General features: G+C 39.5%; 1 protein-coding gene across 5 annotated transcripts in view; it reads right to left on the bottom strand.

Moving 5' to 3' along the window:
• si:ch211-195b21.5 (cadherin-1) overlaps nucleotides 1-17,332 on the bottom strand; it is a 59,659-nt gene that overhangs the window by 5,616 nt on the left and 36,711 nt on the right. For 4 of the 5 annotated variants that reach the window (XM_063491611.1, XM_063491612.1, XM_063491613.1 and 1 more), the window contains exons 5-16: nucleotides 16,916-17,056; nucleotides 15,753-15,908; nucleotides 10,286-10,427; nucleotides 9,785-9,957; nucleotides 9,061-9,189; nucleotides 8,282-8,467; nucleotides 6,160-6,410; nucleotides 4,299-4,441; nucleotides 3,326-3,417; nucleotides 2,993-3,125; nucleotides 2,490-2,696; nucleotides 2,233-2,345 (exon numbers count right to left, since the gene is read on the bottom strand). In XM_063491611.1, the coding sequence (XP_063347681.1) occupies nucleotides 2,233-2,345; nucleotides 2,490-2,696; nucleotides 2,993-3,125; nucleotides 3,326-3,417; nucleotides 4,299-4,441; nucleotides 6,160-6,410; nucleotides 8,282-8,467; nucleotides 9,061-9,189; nucleotides 9,785-9,957; nucleotides 10,286-10,427; nucleotides 15,753-15,908; nucleotides 16,916-17,056 (1,866 nt within the window). Of the gene's footprint in view, nucleotides 1-2,232; nucleotides 2,346-2,489; nucleotides 2,697-2,992; nucleotides 3,126-3,325; nucleotides 3,418-4,298; nucleotides 4,442-6,159; nucleotides 6,411-8,281; nucleotides 8,468-9,060; nucleotides 9,190-9,784; nucleotides 9,958-10,285; nucleotides 10,428-15,752; nucleotides 15,909-16,915; nucleotides 17,057-17,332 lie in introns of those variants that run through there. The other variant, XM_063491614.1, reaches the window with a different exon arrangement.

Genomic DNA, 17,332 nt, shown 5'->3' with positions numbered 1-17,332 from the left:
TGAGCTTCCTTAAAAGATAATTGTCTCACACTCACACACACACACACACACACACACACACACACACACACACACACACACACACACACACACACACACACACAGCCTTTTCTCTCAAAACAATGTGCACCTTTAATCATTCATCCAAATAACAATTTTACACTTCATTTATACATTCACACATTTATAAAGACACCGACTGCCAAGATAACTTATTTTCCTTTCCATAACACAACTTCACATCATCTTCCTTTAGTACTAGTCATCCTACCATTTCGACTTAATTTAAAAGCCTCTAAGCCCAGGTTCACCCACCTTGCTGATCGATTCACCTTTCTCTGTCCGGGACAAAGGGGCCAGATTTCTAAGTCCTATGTTAATTTAAAAGCGCTCCCCGCAGCTTGACCAATAACTCCACTTACTAGCGTCCAGTATTTAACTGCCACCTGAAGCTTTACTTAAAGTTTTACTGGTCAGTTCACATTGAAGTGGTCACGCCTGAAGCCCCGCTTCTTCAACCAAACAGCGCACTAAAGTGGTCCCTGACCACTGACCATTAACCAAGGTCCCAAGTCTTGGCAGTGTGGTCAACTGAGATACCCTGACGCTGCAGGACCTTGCCCTGCGTCCAGAGCGAAGGGGGAGGTTCTCACCTCTGAACTTGTGTGCACTCATAGGGGTCCCACCCCCGTCCTAGATTAATTTAAATAACTTTTAAAACATCACTGGGGACTCTAACACCCAGTTTACTGATGTCCAGGCCCAGCCTTCTGACCAAAAGGGACTCCAACCCTGAAACCAATGTCCACTTACCTAGTCTCTAATCTCTTTTCACTTGCCTGAAAAGATTACACTCAACACATCAACTTTAAACTTCACTTTATCATTAACAACAATAAGCTTTCATCAAATATTCCCAGACTTTACTTTACTTCACTCAAAATTACCATGGACATGTCACCCGAAGTCTACTTAACAGATTTTATAATTTACTTTAATTTCACCACTACTGAGCCAATTTCACGGTGACGATCATCAACTCGGAGAACAGATAATTTAGAATTCATCCAATATGCACAATTTTACTTTACTTTGAACAGGCTTGTGCCTACCTTTAAATCTTTTTAGACCAGTCTCCTGTCCGCCTCATATCAGATCTTACCTTAAGCTCCGAATTAGTCCTCTCAGCCGCAAAAGAATCCGGGTCACTGGCACCAATTATTAAATTCAGTTCTTTGCATTCTTTTGGCGGCGAAGAAAACTCACAGCTCAAAGTGGTCTAACTCAAAAATGATCTTTATTTTGCATTCCCGGGAATGGGGAGCTGTTAGGCGCTCTCATGCACCCACAGCTCTGAAAAAAATCACAAGATGAATCTGTATGTGTCTAGTTTGGCTACGTCACACACCCCCCCTCAGTTTACTCAGTTCTTCTTTCTTTGTGTCAGATTTCCGGTGCAGCTCTGCACTAAACTTCCTCTTTTCTTTATTTCTCCTTTCGAAAGTCTGCTGCCAGGGCAACTTGTCACCCTTTGACCTAGTTCTTTGTCACCTCTGGGCCTGGTTTATAAAGGCCTATACATAAAACAATATAATCAGAAAATAAGCATTAAGAATATATATTAAATACATGACAAGACAAAGTCACCCTCTGCAATGTCTGCAACAGAAAACAGAGATGTATTTTTATTTTCCTTCCTTTTCTTCAGATTCAAGCTGAGTATAAATCAAATGAAAAAATAAACAAAAGTTTGTATTCCCGTTTAGTGATATTATTTTATTATTATGTCAGTATAGCACAAGGTTCAGTTAGCTTTCCACAAAAATAGAAACGTTCCACAACCTCAGGCTGATTCTCCAGACCACGGTGGAGAACACTCAGATCATAGTCCTGATAGATCGTCAATATGTATATCTGTTTTTATATTACTGTGAAGCACTTTGTGGTTTTTATCCTGTGAAGAGTGCTATATAAATAAATTGAATTAAAAAAAATTTAATTGAATAGAAAGTGATTTTTCTACAGTGAATATTTTTTTGCTGTACTTCTTTATCACACTCTTCATCCACTTACTGTATTAGGCCGGTTCTCTATTGCTTTTCTGTCACTAAAAGATAACACACTCCAATAAACTGTGACACTATCACTTCCAAGGTATTCTGGTCCTGAGATTTGTGTGTGCAGCTTTGATTATTGCAACTAAATGTGTAATCAGAACTGGCGTCCATTTACCTGATCATCCTCTCTGCTTTGCTCTCTGTTATAGTAGAAGATGTTGTCTTTAGATGTTGGCTCCTTCTGCTCCTCTTTCATCAGACTTACAAACAGCACAACCAGGGTCAGCACTGACCACAGAGCACAATGTTTAACACACAACAACCAACCAAATCCACTTGGACAATTCTATTCTATTCTATTCTATTCAATTCTATTCTATTAGACGAGAAAGAAAACAGAGGCTACAAGTTATAAATCCATTCACAACTCACCAAGCAGCAGAATGCCTCCAAGTATTCCCCGAATAAGGAGCACGTTGCTAGCATGGCTGAAGCATGTTGCTTCTTCTCCCCTGCAGTCGCACACTTCAGCTTTGATGATGCTGTCCTGCTCCAGGCCATGTTTGTCTGCCACTCTCAGTATAACATTGTAATCTCCACTGGGAAGCTCAGTGGCTAAATTCAAGATGATCTCTGTTCCTAAAACAAGCAAAACAGCCTAAAGTCTTCTCTGGCAGTAATTACTGTCCTGACATGAGCACCAATCTCTTTAATCTTAGTGATGAAAACTGAATCAGGCGTGATGTAAACGTTAATCTTTGGGAAAAGGCAATCCTGATATTTACAAATACAGATACACAGATATTCACAGGAAAGATTTTATCTCAACACAAGTGATGAAATATCTGAAGCTTCTATTTCAAAATATTAAAAACTATGGCCATCTGATTGGCCCGCATCAGTTTATACTTGTCACATGTCACCAGTGTACATACTGGAGTCGTTCATCCTAGCGGTCCAGTTGGTCTTTGACATGCCCTGTAAAGACACCGAGTACGGAGCTCCAAATTCTGGTCCATCTTTATCTGTTACTGACAGCAGCTGAGGAGCTGGATCCTTGTTGCACACCTGAGGAAACACAAACTCAAGGTGAAGCTTTTCTTTATGCTGATATGCTGTATTACATGACTGCACACGTGGGGCTTGGTTCAACTTTTTAATTAATCCCATCCTGAATTCGGTAGATGCAATAAATATACCCATCCTGCACCACTATTAGACATGTTAGACACAAAGGACCTGTTGAGCTGGTGGGAAATAAGACATACCATAATTTCATGCTGTTCAACGATGGGAGCATTGTCATTGACATCTTCCAGCTGAATGATCAGAGTACCAGTTCCTGTAGCTGAGACTGCATCTGGTCACAGAACAAACACATCAGGAAAACAAAATGTATTAACAAGATGGTTTCATCAACAAAGTCCTTATTTTAATGCTCAGAGACTTTCATCTGGTCTTCCAGTTCTTATATAACTGACATTCGACTTTTAAAACACACAAATAGTTGAAGGCACTGCAATAAAGGGTGACAATGTTATTAGCTGTGCGCATCCCAGGAACATTTGATTGTACTGGAATTTATATTACGTAGAAGAAAAAATACACATACACACACACACCTTAGTCCATTGAACAATAAAATACATTTTGTTTGCATCTCAGAGCTTTACACCAGCTCCTTATCTCTCTTTCCTTTTTTCGAAACACTGATTTCAGATATGAAATCAGATTTAGCCTTGCACATTAGTTGTTTTTGTTGTCTTAAAAACACTTTGTCTCGCTGACATTTTAACACTTGAATTTCAATATAAAATAATCAGCGCAATGTCGCAACTTTAAGAATTTCCCAACAAAATTGTTTTGATGTATTTATTTTGGAAAAAACAGCCCACAAGATGATGCAGGAAATGTGTTAAAGAGGTCAGTGTGCAAAAACACGTCTGAGGCACTTGTTTTTGCGCTTGTACTGCACATCTGTCTCGTTTTAGAGTAACTAAAATGATAAGTGACATCATGCTCACATTAAATTTTTCCTGGTATCACTTGTGTGTCTTGATGAACTCTTTCCTCATGTTCATCTCAGATTTGTTAAAGTAGAGGGGAAAGAGCCACAGCAAAACACGTGTTTACCAGTGTAATTATTCAGACACTGGTAATTTTATAAAATTATATTAGTTTTCATTGTGTTTGGTAGTCAAGTGATAATAAGAAACAGCCTCAGTCTTAACTCCCACCTACCATCATCATATGCACTGATGGTTGCGATGTATCTGTTGTTTGTTACAAAGGAAGCCTCTCTGTCCATGAGTTGTCTCACATTAATAAGGCCTGTGTCCTTGTCCACATTCAGCCAGCCTGCAGGGTCATTCAATATTTTGTACCTGCACATTGACAGTCACAGAAAGATGGTAATACTGTGCAGGCAGGATGATTACAATAAGCATGTTTAATAATATGACACGTGTTATTTGATTTTGGACATGGAAACATTTCTTGGGCTGTTTTTTTATTATGCAAATAAAGGTCTGTGTAGCACTCTTTCCCACCAGGGACAATCAAATTTATTTTTCTTTTTAATATTATCATTATTTCATCTCTTAATTTTTCCCTCAGCTTTAATCCATGGTGTTATGATAACTGTAATTAGACAAATTAACTGTTACAGGGCTCTCGCATTCTTTATATTCGGGTCTTTTATAAGCAAACCAAATGTACTATGAGGCTATACTATTCAGTGCTTTGGTTACCACAACAGAAAGCATTCTGTTGGAGTTTTTTTTTAAAGAAATATTTGTGTACCACATTTATTTTGAATGACATATACAAACTGTTTTTTGTAAAGTACGTAACACCTACTCGGCTATCAACAACACTCTGCATTGTTAGGATTTCTACATCTATTATTACCATCAAGTGTTTTCAGAAAAGAGAAAACCAATTTATTCTTTTCATCTCTCTCTGGTGATCAGTGGTAGTACTGGGCTGGACCCTATTTTGATTGAAAACGTTCTTCAGAGATTTTGGTCTATATTGACCTGACGGCATCATGCAATCACTGCAGATTTGTCAGCTGCACATCCATCATGCAGATCTCAGTCAGTGAACTCACTGTCATGTTCAAGAAGCCGGTTTGAGATGAACAGAGCTTTGTGACATGGTGTGTTATCCTGCTGAAAGCAGCAATAAGAAGACTGGTACACTGAAGGCAGGGACACGGTCAGAAACATTTTTTACCAACAGAAATGTCGCTAACTTGGTGTTTTCCCGTTTTCACAACATCCTCTGTAAACCCTAGAGTTGGCTGTGTTAAAAAATAGCTCTGCTTGTTCTGATTTGGCACCATTTTATTCCAGATGTCTTTCCTGATGCAACCTTGCAGAGATTTGCATCGTGGAGTGGAATTGAACCAACAACCCCTCACTTGCCAAGCCAACTATGGAGCCAAAAATAAGTTATATATATATACCATAGTTTTACATTCAAATGATCTAGTCACTTCTTTTCTTAGACTATTATAAGATTGATTGCTATATGAAAAAGGTTAATAGTGTTTCAGTTCCGATTTCACTGATACATAGTTCCAGTTTTTTCATCCTGAAAGTGAAATGAGTCTCCTTTTTCCCCTTTAACACATGGACTAAGAACAAAAGATGCTTCTGTAAAAGTTACTGATTCACAGTAAAAGATGACCACTATTTCTATTCTAGGCTGGTTTCCCCTAGTACATTTGCCCTTAAACTACAATGTAAAGTAAGTGTGATCACCAACAATTAAGAAACAATGCTGAATTACAAAAAATGATCTCAAAAACATTTGATTCCATCAGTTTAATATTTATGTAAATTTACAAGGAAATATGAGACGTTTTACAGACTTGGGTCTGTAATTCTCTGTGGGGAAACTACTTTTTTCAAGCCCCTCTGTCAGTTTGTCAGGTACTGAAAAACAAAGTCTGGGTAGTACTGAAGTGTTTTTATAGTGTACTTTTGACTGTAAAACTGAATGTTTGCAGCAATTATGAGGTCAGTGATACATTTTCTCTAGCAGTGAGAAAATTGTTCAAACTAAAAAGGGGTTTTTTTTGTCCTGTTTGACTTACGTGACTTTCTGCTTGCGTGCAGTGTCTGGGTCTGAAGCAGTGTACTGCACCACGACTTCATCCACAGCAAGGTCCTCTGGTTTTACCACAAGCTTCTCCTTTGGATCAAAGACTGGAGCTTCATTCACATCATCCACATCCACCACTACTGTGGCGGTAGAAGTGACCACAGAAACACCAGGAGCAAAAGGAATTTCATTCTCCACTGAAACCAACATAGTGTGCTTGTTGACCCTCTCAAAGTCCAGCTCCTGGTTGGAAGGAAGAGAGAAAAACACATCATAAGGGATTTTTTTTTCTAATTCATGTATTTATTAGATTTTGCATTTTATAACAACAAATACAAAAATACAACAACCAAAAAGAAGAAGCAAACCAGCAAAAAACAAAAAAAGAACAAGAAAAAACAAAACAAAACAAAACAAAAAACAGTGAGGTTTTAACTTCTGTTGCATTAAGCTGAAATTTCTAAGCCAGGTAGACATGCAGGTGCATTGTTCCACCGAAGCTCCTGCCACATGATGTAACCTTCCCAACATCTTTTTGCAAGCAACATTCCCAGTCATTCTTTCTTTCCACATTTTAAGCTTTGGAGTATGGGAGTCCTTCCAGTATTCCAAAATAACACGGGCACATGTTACCAATGCAGTGCTTAACACTCTAAACTGATGTTTATTTAATTGTGGCACCTCTTACCTCTTTGTCTCCTAGTAGACATAATTAAGGTGATCTGGGCGAGTTACAAAGTGTCCATCCCTGCATCCCATTCAATACAGTGTTCCAAACTGGAAAAACCAGCGGGCATTCCCAGAGGGCAAGTATCAAAGTACCTTTGGCTTGTTGGCATTTCCAACACAAGTCCTCTCTACCAACGCCCATTATATACAGCCCTGAAGGAGTATAATAATACCTATTAAGAATTCTGTACTGAATAAATTTCCCCCTGGCTTCCCTAATGTATAATCCATTGTTTGACAATATAGAATCCCATGTACCTTTATCCATTGTACACCCTAGATCCCTTTCATATATTTTTTTCAGGCTCTTATTTATATTATTTTTAATCTATGGGCAAATATTATACCATTTCGGAGCTTTGCAAAGTAATGGGGGTAACAGCATGAAATTCTCTATTTTGTGTGTTATTCTACCTCCTCTTTTTAAACACTTTCTTATTTGCAAATACTTCCAAAAATGGCCATAACGCTCACATGATATGAAAACACCCCCCTCAAATAAGTCACTAACAATTCTGATACCTCTTTTTAGCCATTGTGCCCAATATACAGTCTGCTTACCAATTTTAATTTTAGGATTATACCACAAGGGGACATACTTTTGTAGATATGGCACAAGTTTACCACCCTGCCAAAGAAAATATTTGGGGTGTAAATATTGCACAGAAAAACCTGAACTCCATTAATGAGAGCCTGCAGAGCTAACACTCCCCCATCTTCATCCCGGCTTTCCTGAAATAATACAAAGTTGATTATTTTATGAATAAGTATTATCACACCGCAACTCTTGCTTGATTCAGAGTTACGAAATACTTTCTCAACCCAATCCCTTTTAAATTTCAATGCTTTACTTTCGGAAAATGCGTCTCCTGGATGTATGCAATATCAGCATCATGAGACTTGAGGTAGCTAAGCACTTTTTTTTTCTTTTGACCGGTGTGCCACAGCCATTTATATTCCATGACACAATATTAATGTCCACATTCCCCCATGACTATACCATGGTAAAGTATCTATAAGCCCTATATCTTCCAGCCCATAACGATTAAACCCTGCTTGAACCAAGACATAAGTTTAAACAAGAACAGTACCTCACCTACAGGATCTCTACCAACATAAGTAATAAAAAAACAACAAACATAACAAAAGAAATAGCACCGTCCAAAAAAGGAACATGACAGCGCAAAAGGCCCATGGGCAAAACCGTCTCTGGTCCGTGATGGTCCCGTGGACAGTGATCTGCTGTCCTCCTGCTGTCCCGGCTTGGCAGAGATTTTTATTAGGTAACAAGAAATCACAGAAAATGCTTCCATCAATTAAAGAAAATATTCACTGATGATGAATATCTCCCAATACTATGAATGAATTCCTGATTTTCTTCCTACCTTTGCAGTAGAAAGGATTCCTTCCTGTTTGTTAGTTCCTGTTTTTACTGTGAAAAGTCCATCGGGATCACCACCGATGATCTTGAACTTGGCATTCCAGGCTGGAGTTTGTGGTTCATCCTCATCTGTTACTATCATCCTAACCACCACAACATCCTTTTTGTTTTCATCAACTGTGGCATTATACTGTGAGAAAAAAAAGGATGGGTCAGAAATCATAGCAGTGAAAACAGATCTAAAGCCTCCTCACTAGGAATGGAAAATAATGGTCTCATTTTGTAGTCTGTGTCATTATATTAGGTTCATTACTTAAAGTCTACAACTGTGCAGTAAATAAATTTAATTCACTAAACATGCAGCAAATTTAGTTTTTAACTGCGTTTGCAGATTTTACATGTGCTGTCAAAGACTCACCATTCTCTATACAAACCAAGAACACACTATGAAAGTTGTTGGGGCCGATCAAACAAGACAATTTCTTTTGTGTTGCACAAAAAAGCCACAACTCACAATTTATGTCGCTTGTTAGTTTCCCTGCTGTTTGTTTTGAAAGATTTAGATTCAATAAAACGTTTGCCATTTATTGGAAGATCATTTTGTATGTACATATAAATGTAATTTTGTCATGAACATAACCATTGTGGGTTTTTGCTGTGTCAGTATGTGTGAGTGCAACATTAGTAAGGCAGTTAGATAGAGACTGAATGTGTTCTGCTTTAACAGAGTGAAAAGGCAGCAGTTAAATAGGAAGTTTACAGTTACAAGAACTTCATACTTACAGATTTCTGAGTGAAGACTGGAGCGTTGTCATTGCTGTCCGTCACTGTGAAGATGACTTTTGTTTGTCCAGATGACCCTTCTCCTGCCATATCTGCTGCTTGTACTGTCAGAGTGTACTGTGGATATTTCTGTTAAGAGATATGGACTGTTAAAGTAGATCAGCTCATTAACAGGAAGGAAGAAACACTGACATCACTTTACAGACCTCTGTAACACACAGCTTTCAAACTGACTAAAATCATTCATCTATGAAGGCCTGGCATTCTGCTGAAAAGCTGAAGCTAAACTCATTTAATATTTTGCTTATGACAAATACATGCAAACTTGATGCTAATAACTGACATTAGCCTTGGCCAAACTTTTTAAAATAAAGTATTCCATGATCAGTTGGCATGGGCCTTTTTGCAGTTGCTCTGTCAAGTCAGTCTCAAAGAGTTTTACGATGCTGCACCAAAAACAGATTGCTCTGATCTCCCTTACTTCGCATGGAAGACACTGACTTTTTCGACAAAATATTCGTCAAGTATGAATAGTTTGTCCAGAAGTATGGCACAAACCAGAAATGGAGACAGTTAGTCTCTGAGAATAGGTATAATTTGCATCACAATTAATTTTCACTATCAGGTAAGCAGACTACTGATCCCGATTCATTTTAAAATGCTTTTTTTCAGCCCTTAGGTGTAAAAGGACACTTGTGTGTTAAATATGTTTAACAAGTCTTACCTCTCTGTCTAGTCCTTTACCAGTGACTCTGATGCTTCCAGTAACTGGGTTGATTTCAAACATGTTGTCAGTGGGCAGCGGTGGGTCCTGGTTCAGAATACGATAGCGGAGATCTGAGTTGAGATTATCTGGCTCATCGTCATCTTTGGCCTCAACCCTAACCACCTCAGTCCCTGGAGTGGAGGAATTCAGAAAAAGGAAATCAAAAGCAGAAGTTTCCGAAAGTCTCCACACGGCTTCATTTACGGGATTTACTAAATAAAAATGGACTTAAGGCAAAAAGTCTGCTAATTTCCTTCCAACCCAAATCATCCTCTGGTGCTTCAGGTGTCATTTTGATTTTCTTTGATTCTCTGGGTATCTTGAGATTCATTAAATATAGTAGACTTATATATATATATATATATATATATACATATACATATATGTGTGTGTGTGTGTGTGTGTGTGTGTATAAAGACTACCAAAGAAGTCCAGTGGCAATAAGATTGCTATACATACCGATGGCCGTGGCCTCAGCAAAATTTGCATTGTACTCCAACCTAAAATAAGGTTTGTTGTCGTTCTGGTCGATCACATTGACTGTAATCTCCATAGAAGCCTCAGCTTGTCCTGCTCCATCAGCCACAGCATGTACTTCAAACTACACAGACAGAGACAGAAGATTTTAACATGTTTCTTCAGAAAGTTTCAGATTCACCTTTAAATTGATTCAATTATCTCTAAACCTTCAATCTACACACAATACAAATAAGGCAAAGATTTCAGTGTCTTAAGGTGACTGTTGTGACTTGATGCTATATTTAAAAAACAAAACAAAAAAACTGAATTTGAATGAGTGAATTCTTGGAAACAAAAACAAAAAGACAAAAACAGTGAAAGGACTTATTGGCTGGACATTAGATCATTTACTGTAGATTTTGTGAGGCCTCACTTGTTGTTTACATATGACTGCTCTGTTTCTTTCTCTCAAAAGGGTGTTGTGTGTTCCTTTTTGAACGGATAAAAAGAGCTGCAATTTCCAGCAAGAAAAGTTTAAGAAACCGTACTGGGTTTGTTTCTTAATACTTCTGTAAACTGAATATTTCACATTAAGAACCTGTTGTTGTTTAACTGTGCAGCATTGTGTGTTTAACATGACACTGGGAGAAAGCAAGATGTTTTAATGAAAAAAGAAAAATAAACAAAACAAAAAAAGATTTTTTTAAAAAAACTTTTCAAATGGGGATCAAAAGGCAATTTTTTTTATTTATCCTTTATTTAACCAGGAGGTTCCCAGTTAGATTAAAAACCTCTTTTCAAGGGAGACTAGGCCAAGATAGGCAGCAGTGAGTGCCTCACAGTTACAGAAATTACTCATCTAAACACAGGCAGCAACAACACACATGCAAAAATAAATGAAAAATAAAAGAAAAAAATTCAATAAAATTCAGAAAATTTCAACAAAATTCAATAAAATTCAGGCAAAAATGTTGCAGCAACAAGCCGCTTCTTTGTATTAAAAGAGAAACACAACTTATTTTGAAAATAAAATCTCAGTTTTAACTTCAGATTTTTTCACAAGAAGAAAAATGTGGTTTGAAGGTGAGCAAGTCATCAATCAAGATACCCAGATATTTATACGTGTGAACCGACTCTATTTTACCTTCAAGAGAGGTTACTGATGGGATTGTTTGGGCCCATTTCCTTGATTTAGAAAACAACATGAGCTTTGTTTTGTCTGCATTTAGAACAAGTTTAAGCTGAAGTAATGAGTGCTGGACAGCAAAAAAGGCTTTCTGCAAGGAGTCAATGGCTTGGACAAGAGTTGAACCACAGCTGTAAAGAACTGTATCATCAGCATAGAAGTGCAAGTTTGCATCTGGCACATTTAGACCAAGACTGTTTATGTAAACGATAAATAGAAGGGGCCCTAATACTGAGCCCTGTGGCACTCCGTTGTGCACTGTAACAAATTCAGAACATAGACCATCAGATTTTTTTGCACTGAGACCTATTACTGAGGTAGTTTGAGAACCATGCCACTGCTGTCTCAGAGAGTCCTGACTGGAGGAGTCTAAGTTTTAAAATACAGTGATCAACAGTGTCAAATGCTTTTGACAAATCAATAAAAAGGGATGCACAGTGTTGTTTCTTATCAAGTGCAACAGTAATATCATTTACCACTCTCATTGCAGCTGTGATAGTACTGTGATTTTTCCTAAAGCCTGATTGATATGGCATTGGTGTGTAAAAACTCCTTTAACTGCTCACACACAAGAGCTTCAAGAACTTTGGCTAGCACAGATAGATTGCACATTGGTCTGTAATTAGTTAACACTGCTGGGTAGCCCCCTTTTAATAGAGGAACAACAAAAGCTGATTTCCATACTGAGGGAATTTCATTCGTATCCAGTGTGAGGTTGAAAAGTGTTGTGAGAGGCTCTGCCACAAAAATCAGCTGCCAGTTTTAAGAAGTAAGGATCTAGTAAGTCTGGCCCTGGAGATTTTCTATGACCTAACACTTTAAGAGCTTTACAGACCTCCTGCACTGAGAAAGGAACAAAGATTAATGGCTGACCAGTGTACACTGGAAGGTTTGTGCCAGATTTTACAGAGACTGGGTTCAGAGAGTCAAACAAAGAGCCAGAAGATATAAAGTGCTTGTTAAAGCAATTCATAATCTCCTTCCTATCATAAACAGGAACAGAATCCTTAAAAACATAGGTGGGTAGAGCATGGGAGCTTTTACTAACTGAAAGAGCCTTAATGATTTTCCAGAACTTCTGTGGATTATTTAGGTTCTCAGTGGTGACAGGCAGATAATATTCTGATTTAGCTTTCTTAATAGAGGAAGTACATTTGTTTCTTAGTTCTCTGAAAAGAAGCCAATCAGTGGGGGAGCCTGTTTTCTTAAGCTATGGCCCAAGCCAGGTTATGCTCATGAATGATATCTGCCAGCTCTGGGGAGACGTTTTCACGACCTTTTATCCTATATCTCCTTAATGGAGCATGTTTATTCACAATTTGTATAAACCCATCCCTAAAGAATGCCCAGGCTAATTCTACATCAGGGATCAATCCTATTTTCTTCCAATCATAGTTTGACAAATCATGATAAAATGCTTATTAGTTAAAATGTTTAAGAGTCCATCCATCCATCCATTTTCTTCCGCTTATCTGGGGCCGGGTAGCGGGGGCAGCAGCCCAAGCAGAGAAGCCCAGACCTCCCTCTCCCCAGCCACCTCCTCCAGCTTGTCCGGGAGAACACCAAGGCGTTCCCAGGCCAGCCGAGAGATGTAATCTCTCCAGCGTGTCCTGGGTCTGCCGCGGGGCCTCCTCCCAGTGGGACATGCCCGGAAAACCTCGCCCAGGAGGTGCCCAGGGGGCATCCTTGTCAGATGCCCGAACCACCTCAGCTGACTCCTTTCAATGTGGAGGAGCAGCGGCTCTACTCTGAGCCCCTCCCGAATGGCCAAACTTCTCACCCTATCTCTAAGGGAGAGGACAGCCACCCTTCGGAGGAAGCCCAATTCCACCGCTTGTATTTGCGATCTCGTTCTTTCGGTCACTAATAATAATAATAATGGATTGCATTTATATAGCGCTTTTCGAGAACCTCAAAGTGCTGTACAATTCCACTATTCATTCACTCTCACATTCACACACTGGTGGAGGCAAGCTACAGTTGTAGCCACAGCTGCCCTGGGGCAGACTGACAGAAGCGAGGCTGCCATATTGCGCCATCGGCCCCTCTGGCCATCACCAGTAGTCGGTAGGTGAAGTGTCTTGCCCAAGGACACAACGACCGAGACTGTCCAAGCTGGGGCTCGAACCGGCAACCTTCCGACAAGACGAACTGCCAACTCTTGAGCCACGATCGCCCCACTACCCACAGCTCGTGACCATAGGTGAGGGTAGGGGCGTAGATCGACAGGTAAATTGAGAGCTTCGCTTTTACACTCAGCTCTCTCTTCACCACAACAGACCGGTACAGCGTCCGCATGACTGCAGCCGCTGCACCAATTCATCTGTCGATCTCCTGCTCCCTTCTCCCATCACTCGCAAACAAGACCCTGAGATACTTAAACTCCTCCACTTGGGGCAGGGTCTCGTCCCTGAACCGGAGTGGGCACTCCAACCTTTTCCGGCTGAGGACCATGGCCTCAGATTTGGAGGTGCTGATTCTCATTCCCACCGCTTCACACTCGGCTGCGAACCTGTTTAAGAGTTCTTTTAAAAATAATATGATGTTGTGACTTGGGCACCTTAGTATTTCTAATAACAACAACAACACAGTGGTCACTTAAGTCATTACAAAAGACACCCAAGGATGAAAATTTATGAGGAACATTTGTCAAAATCAAGTCAATCAAGGTAGACTTTTCGGGGCTTTTGAGATTCGGCTGAGTAGGTAAATTGACCAGCTGGGTAAGATTGATAGAATCACAGAGAGATTTAAATTCATCTGAAACAGTTTTGAGCCAATCCCAGTTAAAGTCACCAGCTAAAACAAGCTCACCATAATTTAGTCTGGACAGCAAAAGCTTTAAAGAATGCAGAGCTTCTGTGGAGGCACAAGGAGGTCGATAGCAACAAGCAACTGTTATGCAAAGACCTTTTGCAATATTCAAATTCAGAGCCAAAAATTCCATTTGTTTGCAAATGGATTCTGATAGGACTATTGTAGCATCAAATTTTGACTTAACATAAGCAGCAACACCGTCACTTTTCTTAAGCCTATCGGTATGGTAGATATTATATCCAGCCATGCTAATATGTTAATCAGATATATATTTAGACAACCAAGTTTCAGAAATTAGGACAATATCTGCATCTGTTGATTGAACCCAAAATCTTTATCATATCCATCTTGGGTAACAAACTGTGCACATTAAGATGAACTATCTTCAGCCTAGGTGAGGATTTAAATTCAGATGGTGTCTGACTACATTGCAGCTCAGGGCCTGGGTTAGGTTGCACATTACCAGATAAGAGCAGTAGTAAGACAATCAGAAGTCTCTGCTGTGTAACATTACTTATTGAGTCTGGCTTGTGAAATGTTGAAACAAAGCAGAATTTTTCATAACTAACTTTGTAATCATACAAAGCAAGAAGGTTTTGAAGGTGAGGTAAATCTTTTTGTAGATCAAATGATAAATTCATGTCCTGTTCCAAATACATTGGAGATTGTACAGGATGTACAGCAGCAGTGATGCATGTAGCTCTGGAGACCATGTCTTGCGGAGTGAGGACACTGTTAAATGTGCTTGTCTTAGAAAAACTGAGTATCCCAAAGTCCCCTACAGCCAATAACCAAAGTAAAGTTATTTAAAAAGCCATTATCCAAAACACACAACTATTGTTGATGCTGAATTAAACAGGCTACACAGACCTAGGATGGCAAATAAGGCTCCAGCCAGAAGCTCAGGTCCTGGTGGCTTGCTAGCAGATGGCTTCTGCTAGCACATGCACCAATGTGGTGTAGAGGGCTTCAATCAACAGCACAGGCCCCGATGTAATGCAGATGAGCTTTTGCTAGCAGCACAGGCCTTGGTGTGGTGCTGATGTCTTCCACTAGCAACACAGATGCATATGTTTCAGCACCGGCAGCACAGGCCCTGGTGTGGTGTAGATGGCCTCAGCCAGCAGCACAGGTCCTGGGGTGGTGTAGATGGCCTCAGCCGGCAGCACAGGCCCTGGTGTGGTGTAGATGGCCTCAGCCGGCAGCACAGGCCCTGGTGTGGTGTAGATGGCCTCAGCCGGCAGCACAGGCCCTGGTGAGGTTCAGTTGATTTTTGCTAGCTGCACAGGCCCTGGTGTGGTGCAGACGACTTCTGGTAGTAGCCGAGGTCCCAATAAATAGACCAAAATTCAAAGCAACCATTCAACAAGGAGACATGCTGCTGCCATCTTGGTCACACATCACACTCACCTGATAATCAGGTGCACACTTGGAAAAACATTTGGACAAAATGGGGATGCTTACCGTGTAACTGTGTGTTTCCTCTCTGTCCAGTGGTTCTCTTACATACAGACTGCCGGTCTGTCTGTCCAAGGTGAAACGACCAACAGGAGGCAGATCAGCTCCTGGACCAGTGATGCTGTAAAAGAGCTTCCTTGTTTTATCTTCACTGGAGTGGATCTGCAAAAAACACACAGGACTGAGTTAGATCACGCTCACCATCACCAGTTTTGTAAGAGTTAAACAATAAAGAGGCTGTGCACTTTAGTCTTAGAAACTCAAGACATTCCTGGTTATTTTGAAATACAGTTTAGAAGGACTCTGTAATCTTGTGATCTCATATCAACAAGACTGCTAGATTCTCTAAGCATTTGGGTATTTTTCTTCTATAATGACACACTATAATAACTTATTTTATCTAATGTGACTTATTAGCTTAATCTTATTGTTAACCATTTCACTTCAGTTTAGTTTTAGTTAATTTGAGTTTCAATTTACAACAGTTGCCTCAAGACACTCCATGCTGCAGGATTAATACACTACAATATTAGAAAGACATGCCAACAATCAGCTGATCTTTATGAGTAAGCACTTGGACACATTGGGTAGGGGAAAAAACAAAACAAAAAACCTTTCCTTACAACTGGAAAAACATCCAAAAGAACCGGGCTCAAGGGGTCGGGATGTTTAAGGTAAAGAAAGATCACAGAGAGATGGGACAAATTCTAGCATTTATAAGCTAAAATTAAAAGAGCAAAAAGGCTAATTATATGTAAGGGACAAATAAACTTTACATTTGTCCCTTAACTTTAATTTTGGCCTTTTTTACCCTTTATTAATAGATACTGTAAGATTGACAGGAAAGAGGAACTTGAACCCGTCTCGGTCACTTTTCTTTCTGCCAGCAATGTACAGATTTTTACTTGTGCCTTTATATTTTTCTTACTTTAGTCTAAAATTAACAGTCAAGCAAAAATGTCTTAGTTATGACTAAAGACATCCAAGAAAACAAAACTTTGGTGATTCAATAGTAAGAATTAAGTGGGGAAAAAAGACATGTGGAATGCAGAGGAAACAACAGCTCCATCCTGTGCAGAAATAAACATTCAGAAATAAAAATGTCTAAAACGTTTCATAAAATTACATTTATTGTCAAATTAATCACAAGACCATTCAGTTCCCCTTACCTGAGCTACTTTTAGGGGATAGGTTCCTCTCTGATTCTCAGGAACATTGAGTGGAGGAATAACCCAGTCCCTTTTCCTCCTCCTCAGCCCTCCACCAGACTTGGGGAATTGCAGAACAGGCACTTGTAGATCAGTGGCATTCTGGGAAAACATGAAGACATGTTGTTAGCAAAAGCCTGAATAGAAGAATACTCAGAAATTGACAAACTGCAATGTGAAGCACATATCTTGTAGTATATCTCAGAATTAGTTCTAAATGATTCCCAATCAGATGGCTCTGTGACTGTCCAGAGTTTACCATTTTTTTCCAAACAAAACTTGGAAAAGTTTCCGATTTATGCACAGCCACAGAGATGCAGTTTGTTTGAAGAAAAACAAGTATTTTGTCTTTTCCTTCAAAAACTGCCACACTATAAA

The sequence above is a fragment of the Pelmatolapia mariae genome, linkage group LG13 (assembly GCF_036321145.2).
Source record: "Pelmatolapia mariae isolate MD_Pm_ZW linkage group LG13, Pm_UMD_F_2, whole genome shotgun sequence".
Lineage (NCBI taxonomy): Eukaryota > Metazoa > Chordata > Actinopteri > Cichliformes > Cichlidae > Pelmatolapia > Pelmatolapia mariae.
This window is presented reverse-complemented; position numbering and strand designations above follow the sequence as displayed.